The sequence below is a fragment of the Manacus candei genome, unplaced genomic scaffold, assembly GCF_025592945.1.
Source record: "Manacus candei isolate 608988 ecotype Guabito, Panama unplaced genomic scaffold, ASM2559294v1 h1tg000037l, whole genome shotgun sequence".
NCBI lineage: Eukaryota > Metazoa > Chordata > Aves > Passeriformes > Pipridae > Manacus > Manacus candei.
Genome location: NW_026138085.1, coordinates 14,527,647 through 14,543,457, shown reverse-complemented (window position 1 = coordinate 14,543,457; position 15,811 = coordinate 14,527,647). Strand labels below are relative to the sequence as shown.

At 40.8% G+C, this 15,811-nt stretch overlaps 1 protein-coding gene across 9 annotated transcripts in view; it reads right to left on the bottom strand.

Moving 5' to 3' along the window:
* Window positions 1–3,752: 3,752 nt before the first annotated feature.
* The window catches only part of FAM13B (family with sequence similarity 13 member B), a 45,203-nt gene continuing 33,144 nt past the window's right edge, over window positions 3,753–15,811 (bottom strand). For 3 of the 9 annotated variants that reach the window (XM_051794043.1, XM_051794045.1, XM_051794044.1), the window contains exons 15-25: window positions 15,665–15,730; window positions 14,372–14,582; window positions 12,740–12,869; window positions 12,211–12,292; window positions 11,727–11,956; window positions 11,284–11,367; window positions 10,396–10,491; window positions 8,075–8,158; window positions 7,806–7,978; window positions 7,294–7,395; window positions 3,753–6,161 (exon numbers count right to left, since the gene is read on the bottom strand). In XM_051794043.1, the coding sequence (XP_051650003.1) occupies window positions 6,038–6,161; window positions 7,294–7,395; window positions 7,806–7,978; window positions 8,075–8,158; window positions 10,396–10,491; window positions 11,284–11,367; window positions 11,727–11,956; window positions 12,211–12,292; window positions 12,740–12,869; window positions 14,372–14,582; window positions 15,665–15,730 (1,382 nt within the window). In that variant the 3' untranslated portion in view covers window positions 3,753–6,037. The remainder of the gene's footprint in view (window positions 6,162–7,293; window positions 7,396–7,805; window positions 7,979–8,074; window positions 8,159–10,395; window positions 10,492–11,283; window positions 11,368–11,726; window positions 11,957–12,210; window positions 12,293–12,739; window positions 12,870–14,371; window positions 14,583–15,664; window positions 15,731–15,811) is intronic. The other 6 variants (XM_051794048.1, XM_051794047.1, XM_051794046.1 and 3 more) reach the window with 6 other exon arrangements.

Below are 15,811 nucleotides of genomic sequence, written 5' to 3'. Positions count from 1 at the left end.
AGCCATTTCTCCACAGGATACTATTTTTAACACCGTAGCAATAATAAAAGCTAGACTTATAAATAAAGAAAAATCACTAATTATGCCCCAAAAGTCAAATGGGAGCTTGCTCAGGCCCAGATCACACACTGAACAGCAGAGTGAGACCAGTAAGTTTTAGCAATGGTATAAAGTTGTGAGCTGGGCATTTGCCCAAATGTTAAACAGAAACAGATGTATGAAAAACAAACGAGTTTCACACAATCTATTGGGTCACAGGCTACATCTGCAGCAAGAAGAAAGATTACTGCAGCTTCTCCCTGCTTTACAAAAAGTTTTTCAGCAGTCTCTGGTAGTTCTGTAGCCAGGGTAAGTCTGTGCAAGTACTTCTACAACATATTTTTTACAAAATCACTTCTACAAGAAGAAAGGGAAAAGCCCCCAGGCTGGCTGTAAACACCACTGCACAACAATGCCTGCCATCCCTCTTGGCTCTGAAAAGAACTGTGTATTTCTGTATCCTGACCTTTTGCAAGGGCCAGAAGGAAAATCCACATTTTAATCAGATGGAGAACACTTTTCTCCGCAGAGCTGCCCACCTCTTTTCCTGCAGGAGAGATTGTGCTCCTGGTGTCCCAGTCAGCTGTGCTGGCTTTGTCTGGGGTTTTTTATCCTTTTTTTTTTTTTTTAACCTCTCTGGTGTTCAATAGAGCCCTTTGGAGTTATCAAAGCTACAGGAAGGGAAAGAACTCAGTCACAGCTCAGAGCTACATCTCCACTGCAGAAATTCCAGCAGAAAGTGTGTGGGAGTCTGTTCTTGCAGATGATCTTCCCACTCCCAGGCAGCTGCAGCCGTAGGTGAAACCCTCACCAGTGACAACCTGAGAGGCAGAAGATCTACACAAAGTCAGTGATTTTAAGATATTTTAAGTACTTTTATACTGGCTGATAACAGCTGCCCTCAGGGAGGGAAGAATTTAGTAGAGGGACTTGTAAGGAAAATTAGTCAAGAGTGAGGTGGGACAATAATTTAAAATATTGTCACTCTTTCAGCACATCTTGTGGCTGCCCAGGGAGGGGGACAGAGACTGTAAGACCCTGTGCTTTTGAAGCATTTCAGGACTCAGACCCTTGGCAGCTGATGGATGAGCAGAGGAAGTCTGCAAATGCAATATGAGGGCAGTGCCACCTCAAGGCTTCATGGCTGTGTTTGTGTGTTCTGGGCTCTCCAGGCTCACAGGTCCATTGGGGAACAAACATCACTAAAACAAAGCTCAGGGAAGTGCTGAAAAGCATTCACGAGGTGAAGGATGCTTCAGGCAGGAGGGCACAGCAAAATGTGTGAGCTCAGCTGGTAACAGAGACTGTTCACACAGGTTAAACAAAACCAAAGTCCTCCCTCCCTGTTTTTTTTTTTTTCTATTTCTGGATAAGAACAGCAGGACTGTTAATAAAGGTATAAAACACTGTTGGTTCTGTGTCTTTTCTCTGAACATTTCAGGTGCTGCTTTTAGTCTCAGAACTGCCCAGCCCTGCAAATGCCTGGATGACATTTATTCCTCTGCCTTGTTTTGGGGCTGCTGTGAGACACAGCTGTGTGACCAGGACAGCAGATCCCGAGCACTGGCAGCATCCTGGGCGTGCTCCAAACCCTAGTCTCCGTAGCCAATGATCCCTCCATCCACACACAGTCCCACACAGGGATCATCAGCCCTCACTTTCCCTGACTGCTTCCTTCGGTGGTGCATCAGCTGCCAAGGTTAACGCTTATTTCTGCACAATTCCCGTCCCAGACACCTGTTGCCTTCAGAGAAAACAAGAATGAAGTTACGCTTTCGGGAAAAACCCCAAATCTCTTTTCCTTGGACCAGGCAGTCCCAGGTGGAGGCACCAGAGGGCGCTTCGCTTCACCCTTGAGCCCGCCGGAATTCCCAGAACATCCCTTTCGTTCCTAAATCCATCTACACCCGTTGCCCGAGGGACAAGGTGCTATGAGAAAACCCGGGGTTCAGCACTGGGATGCAGCACTCCCTGCACCCACAGTCCCTGCCCCGGGGGAGTTCTGCTGCTGCACAGCTCGGCTTGTGCATGACACACCATCCCCAGCCCCCAGGGCATCCTAAATCCTAGATAAGTCCTCCAAGTTCTGTTTTAAAGCCCTGGTCCTGCAAAGCACTATCACACTACTCCACAGTGTCTGGTCTCCTTGGGCCAAATGCCATTGTGGAGGAGCAGAGTCACAGAGAAGGGAGCAGACAGGTATTCCAGGGACCCAGGAGGATTTCTCCAGCCCAGCAGCACAGGGTACCCCTGTCAGGGTTCACTGATATTGTACTTTGGTCTCCTGGCCAAGCCGAGCCAAGCCACCCACTCTCTTCTCAAGGGACTGGTTTAAAATAAAACCCTTCTTCCCTTCACTTCCAAAGGGGTCTGGTTGCCATGCAGTACCCCAGGACACTTGTCCCAGAAAACAGGTCACTGATGACATGTTTATCTTGATTACTCAACAGCCTGAGAGCCCGGAAAGCAGGTGTATGGCACCTCAGGCATGTCCAACCTTCCCTCCTCCTGGCAGCCCCTCTCCTACCAGGAGCCTCAAAATCTTTAGACAGTTACTCACCCAGAACTTCCCAAAAGAGCTTTCAGACACCCCTTAACCTCTCCCGCCCTCCTTACAGCCTGCCTGGCTTTTCCCTGCAAGCTCCATGCCCTGTGTTAACAAAGTGGCTCAGGCAAACCTGTTTGAAGAGGTCAAGCTTGGAATACTTTAGATTTGCACCATCTCAGAACTGGTTCTTCAGAAAAAAAAGATTTGTCCCAATATCCCTGAGCTTTTTGCACCCTCAAAAACATGCTTCTTCCCCATTTTGACCAGTGGTGTTCAACATGATTATTTTTCTCATTAAAACCTTCCTAGTTCAATGCACATGGATTTGCAGCAGTTCCCACTACACCACTATTGGAGGGAATTTTGTTTTCACATTAGCATGCTGATCACAGAAAATTTCTTTGAATAATAACAGAATTAAGGAAAAATGGGGGATTGTAGAGCAGATCAGTAGAAACCTTGTTCATTCTTCACGTCAAATGTTCTTAGAGTTTGTATTTCCCCCTCATTTTCAGAGAAAGGCCACGTGAACAGAGAGCAGGTTATTCTGTCCAAAGAACATGCCCAAGGCTGCTTCCACCTCCTCCCCCTCACTCGCTCCCTCAACTTCCCTCAACTTCCTGGTATTTCCTTATTCCCATTTACCTGCAGGGCCACACAGCCACAGAGTCTTCACCTTCAGTTCTTCATCCCCTGACAGGCCTGAGGCTGAAGAAAGGTGGATTCTCACAGAATTCAACACAAGAGTCAGTTCGAAGGACCTTGAACACTTCTCATATACAAACTCACAACAATCTGCTGTGAAATAAAGTCTGGTTGAGAGGAAAAGCATCCTCTGGTGTGTTCAGCAGCGTGTGCAGCCAGTGTTTTCTGGCCACAAACAGCAGTAACTGCTGTGATACTGATTTCAAGGCTGGGAGATCATTATGGATACAGAGACACAATCAAACATGCTCAGCTGAAGGTGCATTAATTAGCCCAGTAATGGCTGATTCAGCTCTCAGCCCCATCTACTCCCAAACTGCAGCTGCTGGGGCAGGAAGGAGCAAGACTCCTGGTTTCTCCTGCATCATTCCCAGCAGGAACTGAAGCCCACACGGCACCACGAGCCCAGCTGCCAGTTCAGATGGCAGTGGAGGAGAAAGCATGATGAGAAACAAAGATATATGACAATAAAGGTTAAGGTACTTTTATTATAAAAGTCTATACAATGAGCACCAGACATAGCAATGCAATTATATCTGGTTTAGTTATATATATTTCATATCTATATATCCATATAGATATATAGGTTTTGCTTTTACCAAAGTAAAACTGTTATATCACAAAATGCCTAGTTCTACCATTTATTTATTGCTCAACAAGGATGGCACAAAACACACTCAGCATTAACTGTTGCCATGCTTATCTACTATACTGAATAAACAGCCAAACACTGCATAACAAACACAAAGCAGCTGTTAATTCTGAATTGGAACCAGTCTGATCACTCACTCACTTATAAAAATATTGGAATCATATAGATTTAAGCATTATAAAGGAGGAATATATTATTTAAAACATTTAAATAGTGCATATTGACATTTTGCATGTGGTATATAAAACACAAACATTCATGTACAACACTATACAGTACACATTAGTTTCAATGTTTGGATACACCCGTGTCTGCAGACTGATAGAAAAGGAACTGAAGTGTACATTGCACAATGGAACTGAATAAAATTGGTAAATGGTCTCAAGACTAGTTTAACCTCATAATTCTCTAAGGTCCCAGATCACTTTGCAGGTTAAAAAAAAAAAAAAAAAAAAAAAGAAAATAAAAAAGGCATACCACCAGTGCTCAATAGTTTTAGTGCTTTTTTTTTTCTGAATTCCAGAATTACATGCCTACAAGCAGAGTAAAACAAACCAAGGAGTATCCTACAGTACACAAATGAAATCTGAGCACTAAAAATCCTACTTGCAACCTATTTCATATGCTTCATGACAGCACAGCAAGTCTCTGAGGTTACATGCGAGCCATTTCTTACGTCGTGAGAAAGTTCGTTTTTGGTCTTTCATAAAGCGGAGTGAATTCATAGTTATGTTGATACCAGCCAGTCATAAAAACATGCAGTTGAGAGGAGGTGCATGCAAAACGTGGCCACAATCAAACTGATACACTGAAGAAAAAAAAAAAATAAATAAAAACTGAGAAAGCACCAGCTGAAAATGAACATTTTGATTTTGCCAGCTCGGAAACGGCCGCGTGTGGCTGCTGCAGAGCGTAAAGCCAGTAGCTAAATCATCATTCAGCACAGCAGATGTGATACTCAGAACATTATTTAGTTTCAACTCTGAAGCTAAATCATGCAAGGCCCATAAACTGTGTTGCTTACATCGTAAGGGTTAGATAACTTGTTTTTATTCTCCAACTGTAAAACAAAACCGTGATAAACAGCAGTAATCTTTGCACTCCCGACCGACGCTCAGCCTGTGGTGCGTGTTAACTACACTGATTTTAGCCCTTGACACCATACTTATTTCAGGTACAGTGGGATTTTAACTGTCCTAAGCCAGCTCCTTTCTGCTGGAGCTACACCAGTGCGAGTGCCATCAGATTTCCCATACACCAAAGTGTTCTTTGTGTTCCTCAAATCTTCCGAGAGCGGAGGTGCGTTATCCAATTCAGCCAAAACACTACGTCACCACTGGGTGATAAACAACAACCAGGAAAAAAAAAAAAAGAAAAGATCAAAGGAACACCAGTAACATAAGTCCTGTAGGCAGCATGTGATTGAACTTTTCAGTTTTCCAAGTTTTAAAAGCCACTAAGCAAAGGTCACTTTCTGGTTCGTCCACTGTCATCTTTATCAAGGAGGAAACGTGACCACTAATGAGCAAAATCCATAGATGTTAATTATTACTGTGAATAGGTGCAATTTAGAATATCAAAACCTAAAGTTGTTCCACAGCAGTCCTTTGAAAGGAATTTCAGTCTGTTTAAGTGTCCCAGGAATAAGAGCTGTACCTTTAATTTGCTGATTTTTTTTTCCTCCCCCCTGTAATAAAAAAATAGGCAAGAGGAGTAGTTCAGTGTAGCATTATGGTAATTAAGAATTTCTTCAATAATGCAAAAAGTTGGTAATAACAAAAGTCTCAAAGTTCTTGAATGCTAAAGTAAAAAAAAAAAAAAGCTATGGTTGTTTTGGAACAAGATGGATGCATCTGGAATACAAAGCTTTGATGGAAACTGTGTTTGCTAAAGTTGGATAGAGCAGTCTCAGAAACCTTACTTGCTCTCTGGACAGGACCTGCTTACCCTTCAAACATGTCCTAGTGGCACCACAATAAAGTGCACAAACTGGATTCTTTCAACAGTGCATGACACATGAACACAAGCACCCAACAAGTACAGGGGTAGTATATGGAAACACCATGTTACTCAACAGGTTGGAGGAATAGCATTTAAATGGATTTTGAAGAATCTTGTTTGCTGATAAGGACTTCCAACAGCCTCAGCTTGGCTTTGATTTTCTTGTACTCCCTGTACTCGTCAAGCATTGGGACCCGATCTTCTTTCTGTACGTTCCTGGAAAAAGAAGCACATCAGAATTTCAACTAAACCCTCCATCCTGCAGCAAGGCAGACACAAAAGCATTTTTGTCATGAAATGAAAACACTTTTGGCAGCTTGTTTACCAATAATAGACACTAAAATATATTTTAGTTCATTGCCATCACCTAAAAAAGTGAATTGTAAACCCAGCAGCATTTATTCAGCACAAGTGCTGCAGCATTGTGTGCTAATTGTTGTCTAAAGCTCTTCTGGGGTTTTTATTAACAGGATATGAAGGCTTTGATTTCAGATTCTGTGTACAGATTACAGAAAAATACAAATAAATTTAAGTCATTTTTATTGTATGTAGAATGACCCACAAATTGACAGCAGGGAATTATTCTTATTTAAGACTGGAGTATAATGAATTAATCCAATAATCTTATTAACCTCATTATTTGCCATTGAAGTCAAAAGGAGTTAAGTGCCAAATTCAGTAAGTGCACAGTGAAGCCACATTACTGGAATTTGTGTGACCAATGGTCCAAGAGTTTGTAGTTTAAGAGAAATACTGGAGAAAGGATAGTTAAGTGAGAACACTGCCAGTCAAGTGACTGACCTCTTAGGAGTGTTGTTAGTTTTCTTCATGAGGTGAGACACCTCAAAAATTGGGCAGCAATTCAATCCAATTCATGACAACATATATTCAAATGAGAAGCCTAAAATAACTAAGCAATACAAAGAAGAATAAAAATTATATAACCCTTTTTGGTAAAGCAAATATCCACTGTCAGGACTGACCTACTGGAACAAGGGAAAAATAGACAAATTTACCTGCCCTATGTTAAAAAAAAGGATGAGGGGTTTTTTAATATAAAAATGTAAGTATTTGTAAGTATTTTTAAATGCTAATTATTTTTAAATGGAAAAATCTCACTTTTCCCATTTTAATTACTGTGCTTTACAGACTGCAACAGAGGAAGCAAAATCCAGGAGCAGGCTTCCTCCACTGTTAAAAATACACGAAGTTATCTCCTTCAGGAGATTATTCATAGCAAAGATCAAAACAGATCAGATTCCATTTGGCAACATCCATAGAGGAAAAAAAAAATACTTGGCTGCATCATGAGGTTGCTGCCCAGCATCTGGTTTTGTGCTAAACAAACCTTCCATTCTGCTGATAAAACTCCTCTTCAAATTCTCGTAATGTCTTACGTAGCTTCTTTTTCTCAGCTCTGGCTTTCCACAGTTGCTCCAATAATTCAGGCCTAAAAATTGCAAGAGAAAGAAAAATACTGTTGGCCATACAATAGAATTTAAACTCCTCAAAAACAGTTGAGCTAGCTGCACTAATAATTCATGTGCCTAGCTCAGAAGGAACATGCTGTCTGTCTGATGGTGAAATATTGAGATCAAACTGCTATTAACCAGCAGTTAATGAAGGGGTAAAATTTTCTGCTGTCTACACAGCTCAAGGTTGAAGAAGGTTTAGAAGATACTAAACAATTCACTGAATACAAAAAGATCTTAAGACACGTCAGAGCAAAGAACACTCTTCTAAATCCAAACATTTCCTGAGAAACGCTGAACACGTCACTCCCTTCCACCCAGCATCACAGATTTGGTACCATGACTGTCAGTACAATAATTGCAGCTCTTAAAATTAAATCCTCCATACATGGAAGCAGCTCGGGTGCTGGACAGCCTCAGGTCCCGGGTCAGCTTCTCTTGACCATCTTCAACATCAGACTCAGAGTTTTCAACTGGGCTTAGAACGGGCTGGGTTTGGGCAGCAGTTTTTAAGATATCATTCAGGTCTGAAGACAAACCATCACTTTCCTCCTCTTCTTCCTGAAGGTCAAAGCAGAAGTTCAACATAAATATGACGTACTTCAGTTTCCTTTTACAAGTGCTGGGAAGTATTTTTTAAAAGAGCACTGGACATACCTTAATTTCTTCAAAAAAATGGGCAGTTTCACCTTCAATAATGGGCTGTAACATCTGCCCCCGCCTCTTGGTTGATGGTGAGCCCTGCAAAAATGGAAGTTTGTTTCATTACGTGCAATTAGACGTCAAAAGCTGTTTGAAGTCACAATTTTATTCAAATCACCCAATACCTAAAAGTATTTCCTCTTTTAGATGAATAAGACTGCAAACGTACTTACAAAGCACAAACAAAATAACCACACAACCCAAAAAGCTCAGGTGCCCAAGGTATCCTTGACATAGAAGTAAATCTTGAAGCTTATTATCTATGCAAAAATACTCTTCTTTGGACTTAAAAAGCACTCGCTCTCTCCATGTTTTGTAGAAGATTCATAAAGCACAGTGACATCTCTGAATTTCATATTTACCCTTGTTCCTCCCAAAGCACACCTCAGTTACTCAAGGCCAGAGCTGGTTTTTATCTCCTGCCAGGCATACACTGGGAATAATACTGCCAGGTTCTTTTTCCAGACCACTCTGAAGCCTGGCAGTTGGAAGTGTGATGTTAGAGATATCTCTTGCCACCTCAGAGACAAAATCCTTTGAAGTCCAGCCTGAGCCAGGTGCCCCTGTGCTGTGCAGGTGCCCCTGTGAGCTGCCAGTTGCACACATGCCACAATGCTCTGCTCATCTGTTATCCCTGGACAGCAGGAGCAATTCCAACAGATGGACTCTGAACAGGGGAAAGGTGGAACATAAAAGCCACACAGACAATGACCTGTCACAAGACTTTAGTTCATGAAAGGTAAAGAGTTTCCTGCTTCTCTGGATGTTTCCATACAGCCTTCAGTGTTGTAGAACCACAATACCATAGGAGATATCTCATGGAATCAACTGTCATATAAACCAAAAAATATATTCTTGAAATACCTGGCACTGAATACACCATACACCTACCTAGAACTACCACTGAACAACCCTTGGAAATGAGAGAGCTCCCCATATCTCTTATAGGTTTCAAAAGGCCTGTGAAAAAGATTTTACAGATGTTGCCTACAGCACAGACTAGGAATCATGTTACCAAGGTCTCTTCTGGTGGGCTATCACCCACCCCTTTATTTCACAGCCAAAAAAAATAAAAGAACAATTATGATATAGTCATAAGGCTATCCAGAATGTAAAATGCATCTCAGCTCAAGAGTCAGATTTTTGAGGTGAGAGGTGGGATAAAGCTCAACCAGTCAAGGGCACCAGCAAAAACCTTCTGACTCACCAGTTACTGAGAAATGCATTGGTGTTTAAGAGCAACCTGTGTTTATGGAGTTCAAAAAGGGATACTGATATAAAAGCCCTTCAACTTAAATATGACTGTGATGCAAATCATGTTTTTCTTTAAAAGTAGCCACCAAAAAAAAAAAAAAAGTATGCGCAAGAAAGTCAAGGTCTTGAACTGATCCCTTTATCTCAAAGTACTTGGCTTAAAGGGGAGAGCTAAGAAATGTCAGTGACAATGTAAACAGCAGATTAAGTTCCTGCTGAGTAAGCCCAGCTACTCAGAGAACTGTCTGTATGCAAAGAGATTGTCTCACATCAGCTATGCAGTTCCCTTCCTTCCAAAAGGGTCAATAGCCAACATCAAAACAGGCATTCTGCAAGTCTGGGTCAGGATGCAAGGTTTGCTCAGAGCTCACACACAACAAAGCCAGCTGGCTGTCACTCCCCAGCTGTTTTACAGGTACCATAAACAAGGTTACAACAATTTCCTTGCACAGTATGAAAACTTTTCTTCCTTATCTCTCGCAAGACCACAGAGAGAGGAAAGAAAAGAAGAGAGAGCACTGCAATTCAGGAGGAAATGAAGTGAAAACACAATGAAAAAGCACAGATGTCGTACAGATGCTGCAGGCGCTGGTAACACCTCTCACTCTGGGGAAGCATGAAGGAATGAAATGGTTCTGATGGCCATCCTGTCACTCATGCCTCTGCTGACAGGAACCTGCACTGCAACTGGTGTTACTATTCTGGGCAGGACTAAAAGTACAGTATGTGCTGTGCATCCATACCTAGCACAGAGACTTGGGAATGTCTCAGCCACAGCAAGTTAGCACAGCTCGCTTAGTTCCACCGAGAACCATTTACTTCCCAGGAGCCACCAAGGTCACAGACAGCTTGGAACTGCTCTGTTCTCAGCAGTAAATCAAATGCCTCAAGTACAATGACAACATGGTCTTATATCTTCCACAAGAAAGATGTTTTAGGGCACACTGTTACTGGCTCTTCTAAATGCAGCCTAGCAGTTCAGGAGTGGGAAAATAAACAGAAATAGCATTTGTTTTACTCACAAGAATAGGAGTAATGCTTGCTCTAGTTAACATTTGTTTTACAAGTCTGTATCTGTCATAAAGTGGCTTCACAATATGTCTTTCTTCTCTAGTAACCTAAAGGCAGAGAAACCACAGAATTAATTATACCAGTCACTAAATAATAGACAAGCAAACACAAAGCAGTGTGCTTCTCCTGCCAGGCCACGTACATTCCAAATGGGAACATAAAACTACCTCAAACTGTGTGTATGGAATGGGGTTTATGCAAATAAATGGGAAAAAGGGGCTGCTTTTTCATTCTCTCTTTTCTCACTTGCATTTTTCAGGAAAAAGACTTAAACTCTTCCTAAAAGTCAGGGGAGCTTCAGAAGAAGCAAACCCTGTTTTTAAATATCCATGGAAAAGAGGCAAAAAAGGGACCAAGAACTGAGGGAAAAAATGTGTGCCTGGCAATGATGATGGTTCTACAGAAATGACAAGGGAAAAAAGAAAAAGATGAAACTGTAGAAAGAGGGGTGGGAACTGCCTTTTCTGGTTTTTTTTGTGAAATCCAGAAAAACAATTCTGGTTTTTTCCCAGGAAATTCTATAATCTTGTTTGTTTTTAAGATGTCTCTTTGCCTCACAGACATATAAGGCATCAAATAACACCAATCACTTCGCAAACTCCGATAACCTGATGATTTGTGAAGAAGGGGCCTATTAATACATACTTTTTTCTTTTTTTAGAAGTCAATGCAGTAAGTTCCTCGGATGCCAACATGGAGGCCAATAGATACCTTTGTGTTTTGGAGAAGGAAAAAGAAGAACCCCCACACCAGCATTAAATTCTGGTCTTAACTACTGCACAAGAGTTACTGTTGTCTACACATACAATAAGAGAGTTTGAAGTAAAACCAAGTATTACCGGCCGTCCATGTTGGCTTTCATAATACAAGAGGCTTTTCTGGAGAGATGTTTTCTCTTCTACCAAATGGTCCTTTGTCATTTTCTATCAAGAATAATTAACATTTAATCAAACACAAGTCACTTTAACTGCTTTTCTACATTACCAGCTACACAGATGCCTCAGCTAAACTTAGCTTAGTTAATACCACACATCCCACCTTCATCCACCTAAATATTGTCAGCACATACTTGTAAATATTTTGATAAAGAGTGAGCAAGGAAAATGTGGTTCATCTTGATAATTTCCCCACAGAGCCTGAGATACTATGGCCTGGCAAAGGGCTGCTAGAAAGAGGCATCATTTTGCTGATAAAATGGTATCTGAAGTGTCTGACAGGGCTCTATTTCCCTCTCTTATTCTCTTGGAAAGAGCCTATCCCATAACCACAACCTCCTGCTTACTTTTATATCTTCTGGCAAACATCTCTCCACTCGTTTTTCCTTTAATCTTTTCAAGATGAGTTCCAGTGTAGCCTCCTTGGTGGGCTTCTTCTCCTTCTGCACAACCCGCATCTCATCTTCATTTTCTTCATCCTCTTGGTCAAGAGAGGAACCAAAGCTTTTTGGAAGAGTGTTACTTCGTGGACGTGGTTGAGGTATGAACTCTCCTTCTGAGCTCCTCTGCTTTGCATCTGGAAAGGAGAAAAATTGCTCAATTCAAAGGTTTAAAAGAAGTAACACTCTCGGTTCGTTTAACTGCAAATACAGGAGCACAGCAATTTGCCAAGGCAAAGTTTGTCTCCTAATGAACTAAAGCCACAAGAATCATTTGATTTTTGAATAGTTCAGAATGTGGAAATGAAACATTTTTTAGTGTCCTGTGGAATTTTACTGAATGCCTTAGCTGTTTCAGTTGTAAAAAACCAGAAACTGTAGCATCTCTTACCTTTTATTTGCTTTCTCAATTTGGTAAGTTCAGTCATCCACTTTAAAACTTTTGGATTGGCTGCAATATCACTATAGGAGGGCTGAAAAAATACAAATAAACTACATTTTAGAACAAATACACTAAATCTTGTTTATAAATACTTCTTTCAAGATTTGCTAATATTTGACAGTGAATGTGACCAGATGCCACTCAGTATCAGGTCAGATCTCAGTGCCAACATAAGGGAAAACATTTGTGAAACTAAAACTGAAGCAATATCAGAAGTTGAACCACAGAGTGGTAAGACACTTCTGCTTTTCCACATCTGAAATCTCCTTAGTCTCAGTACATAAATGTCACTCTGGCTCTGGCATTATGGTACATTTTCAAGTATTGCTGTAGCTCAGTTCACTTTTGCAGACAGTAGTGTGTAACAAAATTCTTCTCACTTGTGAGCCCCCAGTTATTCGCTGATGGACTACAAGAATCACTCAGCCCTGTCATGCAGTCCTTTACACCCTGAGTGAAAACAGAACTGGTAACCTACCTTGCTGTTTTTCTCTTTTTCGAACTGTTCCTCAAATTGCTTTATTTTTTTCTGTAATTTCTTGACAAGCTGATAAGGTGTCTTGTCTTCCCTTTTGTCATCTTTTGAGCTAAAGGATGCTCTTCGTGTTCTGTATTAAAAACATTTTAAAAAATGTCATTTAAATAATTAAACGAGTGCAAACAACTTGTATATTTAAGTAACAGGTGACTAATTTCATTTTTTTCCTCTAGTTCACACTGCATTCTTTTCAAGTTTTCAGAGCCATTTACTCAAAGTTCTTTGAGCTGCTGCCTTCAAGATGTGATGTGTTATTTTTTCCTCTCTAATTTCAGTAACAACCATAACAGAAAAACAGCATTTGAAATTCAAGTGTAGTAAACTAATGTACTAATTGCCACCTTTCTGGTGGCTGGGCTGTTTACCTAAGTGAGAGATACTCAGTAGTTCTTAAAGACTTCTTGGGCACAGAATAAAGCCTAGAATAGAAGCTACCACTGAACAATTCTTGGTAATTAAACAGCTTTACTTGACTGTCTCAGGCAAGTTATTAGATACTTACCTAAAAAACATCCACATCCTCTGTTGGTCTTACTGATAACTTTCTTAAATCTTACTAATAGATTTGTAGAGCATATGGTTCTGGTTTTATATCATATTTTGCACTTGTTCAGCTCCTTGACATTTGCTGCTTTTGCAAAGCCTTTTTATTTCAAGACTGAGACGAGAATTTTCCAGCACACTTATTACACAAGGTGCCTGAAAGATGCCTCAACACAGCCAGTGACATCTAGTTCAAGATATTAGCAATACTAATCTAATAATCTACTAGTGTAGATCCTTATCAGCTTCAGAATGAGGAGAACAGCTGTTACACCAGCACTTTCCTGCAGGCCACTCTCTACATCATTTTAACAGTGCTTGTCCATTCTCTTCTGTGGCTCACTGGAGAAAACTTGGGCAAGTATTTTTGGCATCTGTCAGACAGACAACTGGACACTCTAAACTTGGTCTTTCCTGTTCCAGATTTTCCCACTTTCATGAGATTATTTCTTCCCTAATGAGCATGGGAAGTGTTCTCAAATTCCCTTTCCCAGTAATAGCAGCAGACAGTGCAGGTCACAGGTTAGTTACAGTTTTGGAGGGTCACACTCCCCAGTGTCACACAAATAACTTGCAGCTTGTTTAGTGACAACTCTGCTTTCATAAACTAAAAGGAAAAAACCTCAGAGCTTACATAAAATCATAGACCAGTAAAGCCTGGAAAACAAAGGCTATAAATACTACCTTCAGCCCAGGAAGTGCCATCACAGCTGGTTGTCAGAAGCCCTGACCAAATGCCAGGGAAAAGCCTGCAAACCTGCCCTATTTTTATACTCCTTCCCTCAGCATCTGTCAGGGGCCACTTGGAGAGATATGATACCACCCCAGATGAACCTCTGGCCTGACTCACTCTGGCAGTTCCTGGGCAGGCAGAACAGTCAAATGGCCACATAATGCTACACTTGACCTTGGTCTGCAATTAATTCACGTCATGAAAAACCCACGAGGTTCTTAAACTGCTGGGGTTTTTTTATCCTGCCAGTAACATCTCCTGCCCCCAAACCCACTAGACTGCATTAAAATACACACCTAACAAAAGAAAGTGCTTTGGATGAAGAATCTAACGTTTCTGGATCGTGTAAGAAACGCTGGCTTTGCCCAAAATCCAGACTCCGATGTGACAGTATGGGATGACAGTCCTCTTCCAAGGGATGATTAGTCATCCTTCCAGCCTGTGGGGAAAGCTGAGCTTCTCCAGATTCACTGTCTTCCTGCCAAGATTTGAAAGCAGGAAATGGATCTAGAAGATAAAAAAAGGACACAAAATGGTACTTTTCTGTTAACAGAATTATAAACAAGAGTCAAAAGGAAACAAAAATGAGTACCCAATGCTTAGTCTTGTATGCTATAGAGGATGTGGTGTCAATACACAAAGTGAATAAAAACATTGAAATACGTCAGAAAGCTACAAATTCTGTCATATAACTGAAAGAAAAAGGTACTGAAATGAAGTATGCACACTAGGATCCCTTTTTCAAAGTGTATCTTGGGAGTATGCATTTCTGAGCAGTTCAACAGTGTAAAAGAGCCTAATTTATGTATCAGAAATCCAAAATTAGGAGAATGTATTTATTGTCCATTGCAACATTTTGCTGTGGAAATTGGTTTTCATACCATATGCATGTACTGGGAAAGACTGTCCTCTTGGTTCTGAAGAAGGTAACCCTGACAGTACCTCTCTAGGTACAAAGCCCATGTGCTTAAGTCTTTTTAAAAGAGTGTTGTTGGGGTTTTAAGATTAAATCTATCTTGACACCACTGAGAAAAAGAGATTTCTTAATTTGTGGAAGGTGATTTTTTAGGAAGGAGATTCCAAAACAATCAATCCTTTCAAATCCCTATGAAAAGTTCATCCCTAACATCCCTTACAATTCTTTGACATAGTTTTCTTACTGTCTAACAAAAAGCTGACATGGTCTTCCAAGCACTAGAATTTAAAATCCCACCCTCCCTTTCTCCTTTCAAAGTGCTGTCTATATTTTTCCAGTTCAAATCAGAAATTTGAAAACTGGGTTCAGAGTGTGCAGAACAACAATAAAACCCACAAATTAATCTTTAAAAAAAAAAAATAACCCTTGTACCTGCTTTCCATCGTGTATTTACTAAGTACGATTGGGATTTTTTTGTCTCGTTTTTCAGCCATGATCTTGGCCTGTTTGCACAGCACAAGATACAAGAAGGGGACCTTTTTGTATCGACAAAAAAAAACTGCAGATCAGAATATTCCCAAGATATAAGGGACAGCAGGTGAAGGGTTAGTTAGAAAGCAAACCATAAACTATCAAAAGGCAGATAACTGAACGTATGGCGAACCATACTTACCCTCCCCTTCTCTCTGCAGATGCATTGTTTTGAAATCAATGAGGGGGAAAGTGATAGGGCATGGCGCTAATAAATGAAAAAGAATGGCAAAAATACTAAAGTGAACACACAGCACAGTCAGAACAAACTATACATAACATGTAAAGC